At 40.5% G+C, this 19147-nt stretch overlaps 1 protein-coding gene across 1 annotated transcript; it reads left to right on the top strand.

The window, feature by feature from the left end:
• Nucleotides 1–204: 204 nt before the first annotated feature.
• LOC141698231 (putative F-box/LRR-repeat protein At4g15060) lies at nucleotides 205–1887 on the top strand. Its single transcript, XM_074502899.1, has 2 exons — nucleotides 205–1143; nucleotides 1367–1887. The coding sequence occupies exons 1-2, from the start codon at nucleotides 244–246 to the stop codon at nucleotides 1541–1543; spliced, it is 1077 nt and encodes a 358-aa protein (XP_074359000.1). The 5' UTR covers nucleotides 205–243; the 3' UTR covers nucleotides 1544–1887.
• Nucleotides 1888–19147: the final 17260 nt, after the last annotated feature.

Raw genomic sequence — 19147 nt, 5'->3', positions numbered from 1 at the left:
TTAATAAGTTGAAATTCAATTATATAAAATTAAAATTACGAAAAATTAAGCAAAACGCAACTGAATTTTATCGTCCAACAAGGAAATATCGTGATTTCCTAGATATTACAAAAAATAAATTAATATTTGATATTAATTACTAAAACAGAGAAAATATCATCGTTTCCTTAACACTACTACCATAATAACCTAATCATACGTAACTTTAGAACATCTATTACTAGGGTTTTAGAGAAAAGAACAATGGGAGGCAGAGGGAAATCACGAAGCAGCAGCAGAGGAAGTAGAAGAGGCAGAAAAAATATACAACAGAACAAAAAAGATGAAGAAGATAGAATCAGTAACTTGCCAGATGACCTGATCATTAATCACATTCTCTCCTACCTCCACTCCAATGTCGCAGTACAAACCACGGTTTTATCGAAACGATGGAAAAATCTTTGGACTACTCTGCCTTGTCTCAATTTTGAACGAGGCCTATCGAGTAATTATGAAAATCTTGTTAGAAATTTTCTAGAAAATCGAGATCAAGAAAGTCTTCTGTCGCAATTTACAATTGATGGAAAGCTTGGAGGCGAAGAGATGCTAAAAAAATGTTTAGATTATGTAATTTCCAACGACGTCGAGTATTTATGCATCAGCAATGGAGATTTGACTGTTTATCCTGGTTTGTTCAATTCAGCATGTCTTAAAACTAAAACCTCTTTAACCTCTTTGCATCTTGTGAAAGTTAGAATTGGTAAGCAAGTTCTGGAGTTCGAAAACCTGAGGGACTTAACTCTGGTTGAAACCTGTATAATAGATGCTGATGACATGTATATCTTCATAAATTGTCAAAAACTCCGCAGTCTCACCTTAAACATGGATTTGCATCTTATATTTTTTGTTACAGCGCCTAGTTTATTGTACTTCAGCTATTGTTCTGGACAGGTACCGCGCTTCTTCGCAACAAGGGATGGATTCCCTTGTATAAAACAGGTGCATATAGATATTAAGAAGGACGACAGTGATTTCTTTAAGTATTATTACGAGACTGGTTATTACTGCAAGAATGGGATGCAAATGGTTATGAATAATTTTATTTCCATGCTGAAGGCAGTGAGAGAAACCCCGTTTCTTGAACTTTCAAGTGAAACAATTGAGGTATCTTTTCCCCTTTCATTTTGTTAGAATAATATAAGATCCTGGAAAAGGGCTATTCACCTTAAGGTTTTAGAGTAACTGGTTCCTTAACATGGTATAAGAGCTCAGACTGGCAGAGGATTCAGGTTCCTTGACACATTTTATCTTTCTTCAAATGCTATTTATTGTAATACAGACATTGCTTCTTTTAGTTGAAAAGTAATATGCTTGTTTAACTTTCTAGGGTCTTCGGCTGGTTCCATATTTATGGAAATACGAGCATTCTTCGTTAGCCAACCTAAAGATTATTTCTCTGCGAGGACCAGGACTATTTGATACACTGCTCCCCAGGACTATGGATCATGTCACTGACTACTTGCTCACTAATTCTCCATGTGCGAAGATCATCACAAGATTGTAATAAATTATCTACATTGGGTGCTCTTCGTGTGCCCATTTAGAAAGAATTCTGCTGAGTTTCATTGATGGTTTTCAAGAATCCAGTATAGATGCCATGGGGGGAACCGTGCAGATCGTTTTTTTTGTTTGATTGGGAAATTAGTAAGGTTATTTGTTATGAGCTACAATGATATGTGCTTCTCTCTGCATCATCAAGCTTGCGATATTGAAAGTGCTCAGATATTATTGCAAGTTTTATACTTGGTTCATAACTGTGCTAATATTTGTATTGTGTCCTGCTTTTTATTTGTTCTTTTGATGCCAATTCTATTTAATTGGTGTATTTAGAGCAACTCCAATGGTGTCAACTTCACCGCATAATCAAAAATATTATATTTTAAATTCTCTCTTTTTCATAACATTTTTATCATTCTTCTTTCGAAAAACACTCCAATGATTGGTATTCAAGATGTCAATTTTATTAATTCAATAAAAAATATTAATATAAATATATTAGAGAAATGATATTTTATGCATTAGTGGGATCACACTGGGATCTCAAATTAAGTTGATGGCAATTTATGCCAATTTTTAGCATCATATGCCACCTCAATGACATCACTCAATTCTAATGAAGTGTTAATAAGGATGTCAAGTCACGTCATATCGCATGACTTTGACACACCTCTTGACACCCTCGAGTGGAGTTCCTAATGGGTAATGGGTATGCTATGATTTTTGTTTACCGGAATGGTTTTTATTGGTTCGATTTTCGTTCGTGTGTCCTTGGTATTTGGTTTGTTTACTGCAGCTTTTTGTCTCTTCCGCAAATATTGTACATTCAGGTTTTGATGCTGTGTTCAGTTTACAGTCTAGTTTACAGTCTAGCTCCTTGTATTGTGGGCCGTGGAAAACTCGGGGGAATTTGTACGGAGGGCAGTGTTCTAAAAATCCCGGCCATCAATCAATGTAAAGGATTTGACTGATTTGATTTTTAAAATTCAATTAGTTCTTACGATTTTTTTTATTGTAACATATATAATTATATATTAAAATTTAAATATTATATTAATTTAAATATGAATAATTATAAATATTATGATATATATTTATTAATAAATAACTAATATAATCATAATAATATATTAAATATAATTTCACATTATAATACATCCGATTTTTATTTCGATTAATCCCGATTTTCAGTTAATCCCAAATTGATAGATCGACCGATTTCCCCCGATTCCCGATTTTTACAATACTGATTAACGGATATTTTTTTCCAAAATTGGTTTGGAGAGGCTGCTCCCCTCTTAAAATTCTGCATTTTTTTGCTAAAGAAATAAATAGGAAAAGAATTTTATTGTAATTGAATATCAATCTCAATATAATTAAATTTCAGGGGTTTTCCTGAACAAAATTGAACAAGAAAAGATAATAATAATTGAAATTATTAGCTTCATACTTTTACCAACGCAAGAATCAACAGTGCAGCGGAGATTTCCTCAGGAGGAATGCTAGTGTACTAAAAATATTTCAAAAACTGTTCATAATGATTAATTGCATTTTTGTGCTCGCCTATATATAATTTTCCTTACTAACTAAAATATATAAATTTTAAATACAATTATCTTAATTAGTAACGTGTAAAAACATCAATTTTAAAACAAAAGTTAATAAAAAAACGAAAAATCAAAATAAGTTGAGAAAAAGTACGTCATTGCTAACATTCAACTTATCAGCTTATAAGTTGTAAATTCGACTTATAAGTTGGGTCGACAAACACTCGTCGATAAGTACTTCCGGGCTTATAAGCGAATAAGTAACTTATTTTAAGCCTTAAATAAAAAATCTACTTTGCTATTTGAGATAATTCTTAAATCTATTTTCTGAGGCACCGAAATTTTATTTTCAATTTTAAACATTCTAATTTGATGAGAACTGTGGAACTTTAAGTTTAAACATACGTCTTTACTAGGATAATATGAATCATTTGAGCTACATTATTATATCGAACCCCAACATTTTTGGTCTATTTTTTAGCTGATACTTGATCGGAGTCAAAATAATAAAACTATCGATTATTCTTCAAGACTTGATTTCAAACTTCTGTCCAGACCCTAAATATCATGCACATAGCTTCAAAGATAATTCAGTGTGTCAGTCAGAAAAGCATTGACAAGAAAATACTGTTAATCAACTTGTTTGTGAAGGGTACTTAGGAGTGAATATTATAGAGCTTTCACTCCTTAATAGTACTACCTGCAGTGAGCCCAGTATAACCCCAGTAGTACAGGCCTGATCTTCTCTGCTTTTCATTGCTTAGATAACCCAATGCATATATTGTTGTTTTCAAATTTGTGTTCAAATTTGTTATGACAACACTTGAATTGTTCAATATCTTTAGTTTTGTGTCAAATTTACTTAACAAAATTGGGTTTTAGCTTAGGTCTAAAGTTCATTTGCGTGCCGTATAGTCCAAGCACTGGTCACTGGCCCAAGATCAAAATACCCCGAGTAAAGCTCTAACTCAGAATCAGGTTAGGTTAGAATGTGAATGCAAATGTGACCACGTATAGAGGTGGTCCTACCTATAGTGGAGCAAGTCTTTTACAAGTGTAAAAGCATTAAAATTTAAACGGTGTACAGAATTTTGTACAAAATATTTGTGCACAATGACATGACATTTGATGTGAGATATTTTAATTGGTTTTGTTGATGTAAATATAGAGGTCATTCCAATTAAAACACACCACAGGACATTATGTACAAATTTTGTACAACATTCTGTACACCTAGCATTTTCCATCTAAAAATTTACAGGGTGAAACTATAAATCTAGGAGGGGGAAAATTTCAGCACTCTGTTTCATGCACATCATTAAACTTTATTTATATTTTTATTGTCATATTATAACAATGTTGATAATGCATTTTGCATTTAACATATGTAAGTTACATCTCTCTCTTTAGTCCAGCCACCTTTATATCAAATCTAATGCATATAAATACAAATTACATAAAATTGATACAATTTCATTAGGTATACTTCACTAGCTTTCTACTGTCCACAAATTTCATTACGTATATCATATACATTTAATTTTTCGTTCACTAACCTTATTAAGAATACATCTAACCAAATTTTAACCCCATTTAAAATCAAAATTCACAACTGAATCACATTCAAATTTCGAATTCAAAATCCACAATCCTCAACCCAACCTTAAATTCATACATGTTTTAAAATCCGAATTCATACATGTTTTAAATTTGGAGTTACAATCATAAACCATAAAAATTGATATTCACATTAAAAATGAAGTTAACCCTAATCCTAAATCCTAAATAAAAACAATTTTAAACTGACAATCAACAATCAAAAACCAATTTTTCAGTGAAAAACCGTAATAATGATTGTATAGATGAATCACACTGAAATTGCACCAAAATTACACTGAAATCGCACGGAAATCGCACGAAATTACCCAGAATAGAATAGATTATATAGACTAGTGTGGTTCAATACTATAATGGATGAGCAAATAAAAATATAGATGTCCTTCAAAAAATAATTACTTGAATTAAAATAAGTAGTATTACATAAAAAGTGAACTGTAAATTTTTAAAAAGAGTTTATAGAAATGGTTGAAAACTATTAGTATTAAGTGTTATATTATGATATGAAAGACCGATAGTAGTAGTGATATCCAACTGTGCTATACTGTGATAATATATAATGTTAAGTGACAAACTAACACTACATGAAAGTGTTAGTTGAACATCAAATTGATATAATGTCATGTTTGATAATTCAACTTTAGTCGGATCATCGGTAGATTCATAATGGTGTTAGACAATGATAGTGGTAGGTAATAAAAGATAATAAAAAATGCGGAAATTGTTATAATGGGTGTCAAAATAAGCATAATAATACAGATCATTGTAAAAACGACGATATATATATATATAAAAAAATATACGTATAAATATAGCATAAATAATTAGAATAGGTAAAAATATAATATAAATGGCAAACCAAAAAAAATTATGATTATAATTTATATTACTAGTACCATTACTAGTATGAGCCACATATGTACAGAGATTTGGTATATCATATATTCGCCAAAGGTACAATATACCGCTACATTCTCATTCCGCATCGGCCGCCTACACATAATATAAAAATGTGAGTATACAAGAGAGCACATTTTAACAATGTATTACAATTTATCCATACATAATCGTTGTACCTGAGTATATATAGAACAATGTTTGCGAAAAAACCTCGAATAAAAATCTTAGCATCTGTAAAAAAAGTTAAATAGAAAAATGTTAAAGCAATCTATTGAATATGGTCTGTATAAACTATATTAATTACTATATAAAGGGAAGACATCCCGAACAGTCTTGACAACTTGATAAAGGGAAGAGGTACCCCTCAAATTTTTGGCAGTCTTTGGATTGACACTAGAGGCCATTTTGCTAATTTTATGAAAATTCGTTTATAAGCTTTTAGAGTAAAGCATATATCTAGCAACATATCCTGGAACTGGAACTGGAACTGGTAAACAATTGTGATGATGAAGTAAAATATATGTAGTTGACTAATTGTACACTAAGAGCAATACAAAAGAGTCCAAAAAAAAGTGCTCAACTAATCACCTATTTTTGTGCATAGATCATGCATTGTTATTTTCATTTGTAAATTTTTCTGTCCCCAAGTATTGTGTACAAATATATCCTGTCATTAAGGATGGCAACTTAATAATATCTCTTTCTAAAGGGAGGTGATATGTACATTGGAAAATGTTTGGTATACAAAATTATATTTAAAAATTTGTAATTTTGTAATTTTGTACATAATGATAATTGATGAGTTTTAATTGGAATGACGTCATGTATTCATATAAGTCCAATTAAAATATCCTACATCAATTTTTATATCATTATATACAAAAAAAAAATACAAACATCGGTACACCTAACAATACTCTATGTACATACCTTCATTTTATAAGTACACACTCTTTAATAATATTATGACCAAATTACCCCCTCTCATGTTTATTTTATTACTTTATTTGCGGTAATTTATTTAACATACTAAAAAAATGATTCTAGCCTTATAAAAAGTGGTCAAATTTTTAATTCTCTATTATTATTTTTTTTAATAAATTCTAGCCTTACAAAAAGTCACACCTATTATTGTTAATCACATTCTGCAAAGAATACCCACACTTTCAATAATTTTTGACAATATAAAATAAAAATTATACATCTCCGTTGGTTTCAATTTAATGAATGAATGAATGTAAGTTGGAATCTCTTTTTAGTTTGTAAAATAAATTTTTGTAAATAAATGCAAAATAAGGTTGGTAACAAATGCTAAGTAAATTTATATAAATAAAGAAATATTAAAGATGTGCTAATTTGGTTTTAACGTGATTAAAGAATGTGCACACACAAAGTGAGGGTGTACACATATCAGATACCTTCTAAAAATAGTAATTCTAGAGTTCTCAAAAAAAAATTCAAAACTTTTTTAAAAAAATTGAGGCATTGGATTGTTGTGATCGACTGATTTTTTATAAATATAAAGAACCTATGTGTGTTAATATGAGACTTATTAATTAAAACAAGGTTTTGAAAGTTATTTTGTTTAATAATCTTCTAAAAAATAACTTATAACCTGAGACATAGGAACAATTCTTTTCTTAAATTTAACTATATTAATGTATTTTTTAATTTTTTTTCAATTTTTTAATATATTAATATTTTTATTATTCTAATAACATAAATATAATTTTGACTTTATCTTGTGACCTGAGAATAAATTTGTACAACGGAAAGCTCATGAAACAAACTTAATTTAGAGTTAGTTTGACGATTATTATTATTTTAACTGGATCTAACTACCAACGGAAGAAAAAAGAAAAAAATAAATTTTATATTAAAAATTCTATTCAATTTAAAAAACCTATTTAAGTTAGATCTAGACTAAGTTTTATATTCTATTCTATCTGAAAAATCTATTATACTTGATTTAAATTACCATCTTAGTATTTGATTTATATGTCTACGTCAAATTAAATATATTTTTAATAAATCCCGTGATCCTCATTCTATACTTCATAAACTGACTTTTATTACATCAATAATCAGAGAATAAAATTTTGGATAAAATCACTCTTTATATTTATAGCCTTTTTGACAATTATCTCTGTGTAAGTTTAAAGACTCTTTCAACTATGGACAATTATTTCGCAGTAATGGCATATTTCAATTATTACTGTTATCGCAGTAATAGCATATATTTAAAATATTAATTTTTTTATTTATGATTCAACATTTACTTCTTACAAAGGAGCTGTTCTTCAATCTACCGGTACATAAAATATAAAAGTAGCATTCCTACAAGCTATGGATCTAATTGATGTGTAGTCCTTGATAATCCCAGATCACCCCGGGACCTTCTCTTTGTAGGGTCCGAACTCAAACTCCTTTTAAGCTGTAACGATGGCCGTGTGCGGTGTAGCTGTAGGGTGGGAACCTACAAAACATAACCGGAGGGGGGTGGCGTCCCCGCGGCACCTCCGGCGTGAGGATGAGAAAGGGTTTTGAGGAGAAGAAGGGCAAAGTTGGGATTATGCAGATATGTTTGTGAGGAGTACGTGTGTGCATGTAAGTATATGCGAGAGAGAGAGAGAGAGAGTATATATGCTTGTCAAAAACTAACCTTCCTTCTGTTCCACCTTTTATAGGCCTCCTACTAGGGTTTAGGGGTTTGTCCCTTTTCATCTGGACCGTAGGTTGGCCTTTTGGACTGTAGGGCATCTGGACGCCTGGGATGCGTCAGAGTACTATCAGATCTGGACCGTAAGAACGTCCTGGATTCCGGGTGCCTGGAAGGTGGTGATGTTGCCACGTGTCCTAGGCTCCCCAAGGTCAACGCTGAATCCGTCAGAGTACTATCAGATCTGGACCGTAGGAACGTTCTGGATCCCGGGAACCTGGACGGTGGTGATGCCGCCACGTGTCCTGGGGTCTTATGTTTGGGCCCTGGGCCTCTTTAATTGGGCCTGACTTATTATGGGCTATCATTTGCCCCCCACTCCCTTATGCGGGTTTACCCGGATGGGGGAGTAGAGTAATTGCCCTTGTGCCGCGGCGCCTTTGTAAAATTTTGGGGGTTGTTTGATTTGCTGTCCCCAAACCCCGGGGTAAAATGGGGATGAGACTCCGGGGTTAGCTTGGTTAGTCACTTGATTTTAGTTCAAGGTGGGGTTCCTTGAAATACTTTGGAAAATTTTGGGGGTTTGATTTATTGCCCCTAAGCCCGGGGTCACTTGGGGATGAGACTCCGGGGTTGACTTGGTTAGTCATTTGACTTTAGTTCAAGGTGGGGTTCCTTGAAATACTTTGGAAAATTTTGGGGGTTTGATTTGTTGCCCCCTAAGCCCGGGGCCACTGGGGGATGAGACTCCGGGGTTGACTTGGTTAGTCATTTGACTTTAGTTCAGGGTGGGGTTCCTTGAAATACTTTGGAAAATTTTGGGGGTTTGATTTGTTGCCCCCTGAGCCCGGGGTCACCTGGGGATGAGACTCCGGGGTTGACTTGGCTAGTCATTTGACTTTAGTTCAAGGTGGGGTTCCTTGAAATACTTTGGAAGATTTTGGGGGTTTGATTTGTTGCCCCCTGAGCCCGGGGTCACCTGGGGATGAGACTCCGGGGTTGACTTGGCTAGTCATTTGACTTTAGTTCAAGGTGGGGTTCCTTGAAATACTTTGGAAGATTTTGGGGGTTTGATTTGTTGCCCCCTGAGCCCGGGGTCACCTGGGGATGAGACTCCGGGGTTGACTTGGTTATTTGATTTTAAGTTCTAATTTTGGGCACGGTTTGGTGGGCAAGTACGCTCCTGACATTTGATTTAACTGGACTCTGAAAAGCTGTCGCTGCAAACCCGGGATGCCAAGTGGCTGTTGGGATTCCAGCCGGGGTCAGAGATATACACCTATTATGCGTATCGTTTGAGTGTACAGTTTTTTGTTTCCCCCCCTTTTTTGCCTAAAAAGACGCGCCGTGACATGATTGCAGTAGTGGTAATAACTGCTGCGGTTATTAATTTATCGCCAATCAATTGGAGCCACGTGGCCCCGACGGTTTCTTTAACCCAAAAAAAACCGCTTACACCTTCTTTCTTCCTTCTATAAATACCATCCTCTCCTCTCCATTTTTATTTTACGCAAACACTTCCACAGAGAGAGCCAAGAGAGATTTTTCAGAGATTTTTCGGAGCATTTCTTGTTGAAGCCACATTTCTTTCTCCTGCCCATTTGTAAGTATCTCGATTATTTTGCTTCCTTTTTCACTTTTCTCTTGTATTTTTGCGATGCATGTAGTTATTTTGCGCGAGTTTTTGCTTCGCCACTTTGCATTTCTTGCTCGTATGTCATGACCGCCTTGATGTTTTGGCCTTGAATCTTTGTAGTGTAGTTTTTGCGTAGCTTTTCCAATGGCATTGTGTCTCATTTGTGTAAATAACATGGATTTTTGTAGTTTTGTATGCGAATAAGTGGGTTTTTGTAGTGTAAATAGTTGTAGATCCCGGGGTGTGTTCTTGATATCTGTTTTTTTATTGTATATGTATGTATATGCTGCAGATCTTGTTTTTGGGGTAAGATACGTACATGCTTTGTTTCTAAACTTGTTCTGTTTTTTGTCTTGTTTTGTTGTTGGGTTCGGGTTTGGCATTGACTCCGGGGTGCGTTTACATAGACACGTGTAGTATATGCCAGGTAGTCGTTTTAAGCGTATTGCTACTCTTAGGAATCGGTATCCCGAGCGTCCTGTCGGGTTAGGTGAACTTAACTCCTTCTACCCCTCTTCCTCTTCCAGCTGCAGTTCAGTAGAAATGCCTCCCCGGGTTGACCCGCCTCAACAAGTTTTAGCTCAGACCCTAGTATTAGGTCCCGGGGGTACCTTATCGAATCCGGATGGGTCGTGGGAGGATGTAGATGAGTATTTTGTCCAGTGCCGAGTGAACCCCAAGCCCCTGAGCTTTTATTACAGAGATTTATCTGAGGCATATGGGGGCCCGGATGGTTTGGGAGGCCGGGAGCCTTATAATGAGGATGAGATGGATAGGAAGTTCTTCACCGCCCCGGGTACTAGGTATGAGTGTGGGGCAGTTCATAGAGAGGTTCAGGAGAAATACACAGACGCCGAGGTAGATGGTGCCCTTAGGCTTGCCTTTAACCTTGATGACACCTACCAGTGGAGATGGCCTGAGGAGCATGAAAGGGTATACCACCGACCGGAGGGGGGATGGGTTGGAATTCCGCTTGAGCATCTCCGGGGCATGCGCCTCGGACTACATCAGTTCACCAAATCCCTATGCCGGGATGTTTATGGTATCCCTTTTACTCAGCTGGCCCCGAACTCGGTGAAATGGATCAGCTGGTTTTTAGCTTGCTGTCATGCCAAAAATTACCTCCCCACCTTCAAACTTTTTCATCATATTTTTAAAATTAAGAGATCCACCTCTCGGCCGATTTACGAGTTCATGTTTAGGATAGAGGATTATGGGTATCCCTCTGATAAGATGGTGCTCCCGGTTAGTATGCTGACGTCGCTCAAGGGATGGCACCGGGAGTTCATTTTTGTCCGGGGTGGGGATCTGGAGTTCATGCCACTCCATAAACTTGAGATTAAAACAGATAGGTTTCCGGTCCAGCGGCTCGGGCAAGCAGCTCTCGCGATGGTTTATGCCTTCTGTGGGGCACTTGGGACGCAGTGGACCCGGGACTATTTTACTAGCAATGAGAACATGCATGCTGCCGGATGTAAGTGTATTGTCTTTGCTTTATTTTGATACTGTAACTGTTTATTGATTGCTTGTATCCGGGACTGATTTCTTGCTGTTTTCCTTTTCAGGTATTCCGAAGTTGATTCCCTATCCCCCAAATATGTCTGCCCAACTTAAAGATCTGTCGGCCAAGCTGCGAAGGATTGGGGGAATGACTAGCGTGGATGTTGGGAAGAAGAAGGTTGGAGAGGGTGATGATACGGCCCGGAAGGCGGCGCCGTCTCGCCCGGGGAGGACGACAATCGTGATCGATGAGCCCCGGTCCGAAGACGTGCAGCAGGGGGGGTGTGATAAGAGTTCCAATGCCTCGAAAGAGGAAGGGTGTCCCTGCGGGTTCCGGGGATAACAGTGGCGATGTTTCTGAGGGCCCGGCTTCGAAGAAGGCTGCTATTGATCTGGCTCCGGACACTCCGGAGACTCTGAAGGCCTTGCTTGCTAGTTTTACCCCGGAGGCTCGCCGGAGGGAGTTGTTCGAGAATTATGCCAGCACGGCGGAGAGGAAGAAGTACAGGAAGGAGCCCCTTGATGATTTCCTGGTCGGGCTCCAGGAGGACATCACTGCTGTAAGCATTTTTCTTGTTTTCCTCTTGTACTCTTGTTTTTGTGTTGCCTAATCATGACTTTTAATGTTTTCAGGCTAACTCCCGGGTTGTTGGACTGGTTTGCATAACCCGGAGCCTTCAGGCGAAGGCTGATGCTGCCGAAGTCTATCAAGTTGAATCTGAGAGGCTATCCCGGGAGATCCAGGAGTTGAAAGAGGCCAGTGCAAGGGAGGCTGCTGCTCATAAGAAGATTATAGATGAGATCCGGGAGAGGCAGGACCGGGCTGAGGCTTCTGTCCGGGAGATGAGGGCTGAAAATCAGAAGTTGAAAGATGATCTTGCCGCCCGGCCTACCCCCGAGGAGGTTCTGGCAGGGTTCCGGGGGACTCCCGCGTATTTCGAAGAGCTGAATGACAAAGCCCTGGAGAAGATCCAGATCTGCTGGAAAGTTGCTTCGAAGTATCTCGGCGAGGAGCCTCAAGGTACAATAGACGTCTTCCTGGAGAAGTATATAGAAGAGGAGACCCGATTGGAGCAGGAAAAGGAAGCTGTCCGGGCAATGGAGTCTGGTGTTGGGACGTCCAGCGATGTTCCCTTCTTCTCCGGGTCGCCCCTTGCTGAGCAGCCTCCTTTACCAGTAGGCAATCCGGAGCAGCCTCCTTCGCCTCCCGCCGACTCTGCCGCTGAAGCTTAAAGATTCTGCCCTATCGTGGCATGTAATTTTATTTCCTTATTTTTAGCTTAAGTTATTCCGAACTAAGCCTTTTGGCTTTTTAGACGATTGTAATTTGAATCTTGTTTTGCCCTCCGGGGTGTGTTTTTCCCGGGTAGTTTAATGTTATTATGCTCTGTTTCCTTCATATTGATTCGCATGTTTAGAGCTTCGGTCTTGGACACATGGGCTGTGTTTTAGTGGACCCCGGGATGGGGTAAAATTTTAACTTGATAGAAAAATATTTTATAAATATACGTTGGTAGTGTTTTGCGGTCCCCGGGATGGGGTGATTACATTTAACTCATGGGTTGAGTTTTTATAGGACCCCGGGCAGGGGTAAGTCTCTATTTGATAGAAATTTTTAAAGTACACATGGGCTGTGTTTTTGCAGACCCCGGGTTGGGGTAAAAACATTTAACTTTGACAAATTTTATAAGTACTCATAGGTTGAGTTTTTATAGGACCCCGGGCAGGGGTAAATCTCCATTTGATAGGAATTTTTAAAGTACACATGGGCTGTGTTTTTAAATCTGATGGTAAATAAATAAGCGACATAATGAAATTGATTCAAACTATGGAACGCTTAAAGTAGAGTTTTTCATTCATATTGAGAGCAAAAATTACATTCTGGGGTGAATGAGGGCAATGCTTACATCAAAATATCATAATATAGATGTAGATGTGTTTCCAGGGTGTGCACCTTTTGCTTATTGGTAGAATTTCCTTAGGCGGGTTCCATGCCAGGTATTGGGGACCTCGGTTCCGCTGAGGTAGCTTAGCTTGTAAGTTCCCGGGCGGATCACTTCTTTGACTATATAAGGGTCTTCCCAGTTTGGCTGCAGTTTTCCCTGGTTAGTTGGGTCCGAGGCTTCAGTGTCCCGGAGTACTAGATCTCCTGCCACATATTCCCGTATTCTGGCTTTCTTCGCAAAGTAAAGCTTTGTTTTTTCCTTGTAGCTTTCCATTTTTTCTACGGCCCGATCTCTTACCTCATCCAGGAATTCGAGGTTGGTCCTGAGGCCTTCTATGTTGGAGGCCTCGTCAAAGTTGGTCACTCTGTGAGAAGGGGATCCGGTCTCTATCGGTAACCGGGCTTCAGTACCGTAGGCGAGCTTGAATGGAGTCTCCCCGGTTCCCGTCCGGGGGGTAGTTCTGTATGACCATAGGACCTTCGGGAGTTCATCCGGCCAATTCTTTTTAGAGTCTTCCAGTCTCTTTTCCAGACCTCGGAGTATAATTCTGTTTGTGACCTCAACTTGTCCATTCCCTTGTGGATGGGCAACAGATGCTTTTTTGTGTCTGATCCCAAGTTCTTTTAGATAGGTTTCAAAATCTGAACCCGCGAACTGCGGACCATTGTCCGAGATTAAGACCATCGGGATCCCGAACCTCATTACAATCGTGTCTACAAACTTGATGCAGTCTTGTTGGTTAATGGTTCTCATAGCCTTGGCCTCCGCCCACTTAGTCATATAATCTATTACTACCAGGACATAACGGAGATCCCCTCTCGCTCGAGGGAAAGGACCCATGATGTCAATTCCCCAGACAGCGAATGGGATCGGTGAGAGAACGGATCCCGGGAGGCTTGACCCCTGTTTTGGTACGTTGCTGAACTTCTGGCACTTACTGCATTTTTTGACATAGGCGAATGAATCAGCGTGGATTGTTGGCCAGTAATAGCCTTGTCTGATGACTTTGTAGGCTAGAGCTTTAGCCGCTAGGTGATCCCCGCAGATCCCTTCATGAACCTCACGGAGGCAGTAATCCGCTTCCTTCGGATCAACGCACTTTAGAGTTGGAGCAGAGAAGGTCCTCCGGTATAACTGATTGTTTTCTAGAAAGAAGCGTGCAGCCTTATACTTGAGGTACCGGGCTTTGTTCTGATCTTCCGGCAGGGTACCGTCCTTGAGGTAGGCTATGTAGGGCGTCATCCAATTCTCCGGGTTGCTAACACATAATACTTCTTGTCGATCGGTGCTGGGGGCTCCGAGTTCCTCGAAGTAAACTGAGCTGCTTAAATCTGAAGTATTCTGGACGAGCTTGGACAGCTCGTCTGCTTTCGCATTTTCTTCTCTGTTTATCTGTAAGATGGTCGAGTCTGGGATGGTTTCCAGGATTGCTCTAACCATTTCCTGATATCGGGCCAATTTAGGATCTTTTGCGACATATTCACCATTGGTTTGTCTTACCACGATCTGAGAATCGCTGTAGATTGTTAAACTCGTTACTCCAAGGGTTTTGGCTAGCCTGAGCCCGGAGAGTAGGGCTTCATATTCAGCCTGGTTGTTTGTTGCTTTGAAGGCGAAGGTGATGGCCTGCTGAATTACGAATCCATCCGGACTGGAGAGGATCAGACCGGCTCCGCACCTTTCGGCTGTGGCCGAGCCATCAACATGTAGCGTCCAAAGATCCCGGTTGTTAGACTCTTTTTCTCCTTTGGAACTGGTTTCAGGCATTTCGGTGGTTTCTGGAAAAGTACATTCCATGACGAACTCGGCCAACGCCTGGGCTTTTATGGTTGTCCTCGGGATGAATTTGATGTTGAATTCGCTCAATTCAATTGCCCAATTGACTAATCTCCCGGAGGCGTCCGGTTTGTGGATGATTTTGCGAAGTGGTTGGTTGGTGATTACTCTGATTTCCCTGCCTTGGAAGTATTGTCTTAGCTTTCTGCTCGAGTGTACGAGGGCCAGTGCGAATTTTTCCAGGTTGGGGTACCGGGTTTCGGCATCTTTCAGGACTTGGCTCGCATAATATACCGGGGTCTGTGTGCCATTCTCCTCCCTGATGAGTGCGGAGGATACTGCTCTCTCCCCGGCTGCGATGTATAGGTAAAGGGGCTCCACGGGCTTTGCTTTTGATAAAATAGGCGGGTTCATCAAATGTCGCTTTACTTCTTCGAACGTTGTTTGACAGTCCGGGGTCCACTGTATTAGCTTTTTGTTTTGGGCCCCTTTCAACAGTTCGAAGAATGGTAGGCATTTTTCTGCCAACTTTGGAATAAATCTTCGAAGTGCCGCTAGGCATCCTGAGAGCTTTTGGATGTCTTTTTGAGTTCGGGGAACTGTCATTTCCATTATAGCTTTGATCTTCTCCGGGTTGGCCTCTATTCCTCTTTCGCTGACCAGAAAGCCTAAAAACTTCCCGGAAGGGACCCCGAACGTGCATTTTTCCGGATTCAGCTTCATGTTGTACTTTCTCAAGTTTTCGAAACACTCCCGAAGGTCCTGGATGTGTTCTGAGGTTGTGACCGACTTGGCGATCATGTCATCAACGTAAGATTCCATGTTCCTGCCCAGTTGCTCTTTAAAGATGGTATTCATCATTTTTTGGTATGTTGCCCCGGCGTTGATTAACCCAAACGGCATCATAACAAAAGCGTAGACGGCCCGGTGCGTGATGAATGCCGTTTTTGCAATGTCTGCCGGATTCATCTTGACCTGGTTGTAACCCGAGAAGGCGTCCATAAAACTTAGCATGACATGGCCTGAGGTCGCGTCTATCAGCTGGTCGATATTGGGCAGGGGGTAAGAGTCTTTAGGACATGCTGAATTGAGGTTTGTATAATCCACGCACATTCGCCACTTGCCGTTGGGTTTTTTGACCAGCACAACGTTTGCTAGCCAGTCCGGATACTTAATTTCACAGATTATGTCTGCCTTTAACAACTTCTCGACTTCTTGGTCGATTTCCTGTTGCCTTTCCGGGGCGAAGTTCCTTCGCTTTTATTTGATTGGTTTTTGCTTTGGATCTACATCCAGGCTGTGCATGGCCACGGATTCATCGATTCCTGGCATGTCTTCCGGGGACCAGGCGAATACGTCAGCGTGTTCTTTTAGTAGGCCGATAAGCTCCTTTTGGAATGTGGTTTCCAATCCTTTTCCGATTTTGATTTTTCGGGTGGGGTTCCCGGGTTCCAAATCTACCTCGATTGTCTGTTGGGCCGGTTCTACCTTCGTCTTTTCCTTGCTCTCTACAAACTTTTGAATCCGGGCGTCAGCGTTGGTTACGCTGTATCCGGAGTCTTCGATCATGTTCACATCCATACGGGGCCTTTTACTAAGGTGTTCTCGATGCTTCTTTCTGCTTTGTCCCTTGGGCAGGGACATTATTTTCTTCCGGTTTTCGGGTTCCGTTTCTGCCATGACGAGTGCTTGACCATAGCATCTACCAGCCATTTCCCTATCTTCTTTCAGTTCTCCAGTGCCTCCTGGGGTGGGGAACTTGAGTTTCAAGTGGATAGTTGAGGGGATCGCCCTGAGCTTGGTGATAGTGGGCCTACCGAGGATCATATTGTATGAGGAGGTTGCGCTTATGACATAGAATTTCATCATATGGGAGATCACTCGAGGTGCGGTTCCAAATATGATGGGAAGATAGATGATACCCCGGATTGGAATCATGGTGTTCCCGAATCCGTACAAAGGGTCTTCAAGACAGGGATCCATTCTGAGGTGTCCGAGCTCCATCCTGTTAAGCGTGTGCTCGAATACGATATTAGCAGATGAACCATTATCAACTAGGATTCTTTTTACCTCGTTGTTTGCGACGTCGAGGGTCACTACTAATGCCAAGTTGTGATCCGGATCGAGGCCCTCATAATCAGAATAAGAGAAGCAAATTGGTTCGTCCTCCTGAGTCTGGATCATCATCACCTCATTCTCCCGATCTGGGCTTCGCGGTGGAGAGACTGTGCCACCGAAAACAACATTGACCACATTTTTCCCTCTTCCCGTGGCTCTGTCTTTGTCATTCGGGCCCCTTTGAAGATACTGGTTCATGTTTCCTTTCTTGATTTGGTCTTCTATGAACATCTTGAGGGAGAAACAGTTTTCAGTAGTATGGCCATGATCTTCGTGATAGCCACAATGCTTGTCCCGGGCCCTGTTTTCGGGCGGCGCTAGCAAGGGTTTCGGCGGATAATAAAATGGTTTGCCCTTGACTTCACGCAAAACGTCGGCCCGGGGCCTGTTGAGGGGTGTCCACTCTGGTTCCGGCTTGGGTTCCTTCTTGGCCTTTTGTTTCCTTTCGTTTTTTCTTAATTCGGGGGACATTTCCCGGGGTGGGGTTCCCCGGGACTGCTGAATGTAGTTGGCTTGTCTGTCAAGCTTGTATCTCTTGTCTCTCCGGGACGACGAGCGTCGCTCCGGAGACTCGTCGTCGTCTTGTATTCTTCTGTTCATCTTCATTGATTTGAGGAAGTCATTTTCCTTTATGAACTTTGATGCCAACGCGTATGCTGACGCCAGGCCTTGGGGTTCCTTGTGAATCAGGTCTTTGACATAGCCTTCACAAGATATCGGGTGCAAGTTTCTTCGAAAGATGTTTACTGCCTCCTTTTCTTCTAAGTTGGAGAGTTGGTTGATTGCTTCCTGGAATCTTTTGATGAATTCCGGAAGGGGTTCCTTGCTTCTTTGTTGGATTGTTTCTAGGTGACACATCTGCAGCTCGTTCATTCAGTTGACCCTAAATCTTTTCAAAAATATCTCGCGGAAGTCTCTCCAGTAGTCCACACTCCGGGATGGTATGCGGCTGAACCATTTCTGAGCGCCTCCCTTCAGTGTCGATGCGAAGAATCGGCATCTAGTCAGGTCGCTGTAATCATAAATATTGGATATTTGCTCAAAATAGTTCAGATGCTCTTCAGGGTCAGCCAGCCCGTCAAAAGAGTCGAAATCGAAATGCTTCAGCCCTGACTCTCTAGGGGTGGCTTCCAGACTCTTTGTGAACGGGGTCGCTGCTGCCCCTACTTCCATGTCGCCCTCCACTTTCCTTTTAAGGTCTCGAAGGGCCCGGGCCATTTGTTCTTGCTTGGACTCCTTCTCCGGTTCTGAGTCTGAGGAAACGTGAATCCGGTGGGCCCTTTTCTTTAGTTTGGCCTCCTCCTCCCGGATCCTCCTTTCTATAGATTCTTGGGCTTTAGCCTCTTCTTCTTTCCGGATTCTCTCCCGGAGGGCAGCTTTTCTTATTTCATCTCTGGCATCCTCTGGTGGCTTTTTTAAATTCTTCGCAATCCGGTCGAAGACGGATCCCCGAGATTCTCCGGACTGTTCTTTAGACCGCTCTCGCTGATCCCCTGGGCGGGTCTCCGGCTCGGCGTTCTGCTTTTCCTTCCACAAGTCCATAGCCGCCTGTATCTGTTCCGGGGTCATGCTTCCCCATGGGCTTGTGGTGATCCCTGTGTGTTTGTGGGCAGCTTTTTCAATGACTAACCTCTGATCTCCCGGTTGGAGATTTTGAGAGGGAGTCCGGGTTATGGGGAACCCTTCGTCCAGGTCTTTCGTGTCTCCATCCCTGGGTTGGGGGGGAGGCGGTAGGAAAGAGGTGGACACTGCTGCTTTGCTTTTTCTCGTAGTCATGATTACTTGGAAATGCTATGAATTTACAATAATAAACCTTGTAGAAACGGGTCTGAGAGATGGGTATTAGGGTTCTTACTGGGAGATGGTGTTTCGTGTTTCTCGGAGGTTCGACCCCTCCTTCTAGCGCCAATGA

The sequence above is a fragment of the Apium graveolens genome, chromosome 11 (genome assembly GCF_009905375.1).
Source record: "Apium graveolens cultivar Ventura chromosome 11, ASM990537v1, whole genome shotgun sequence".
NCBI lineage: Eukaryota > Viridiplantae > Streptophyta > Magnoliopsida > Apiales > Apiaceae > Apium > Apium graveolens.
This window is presented reverse-complemented; position numbering and strand designations above follow the sequence as displayed.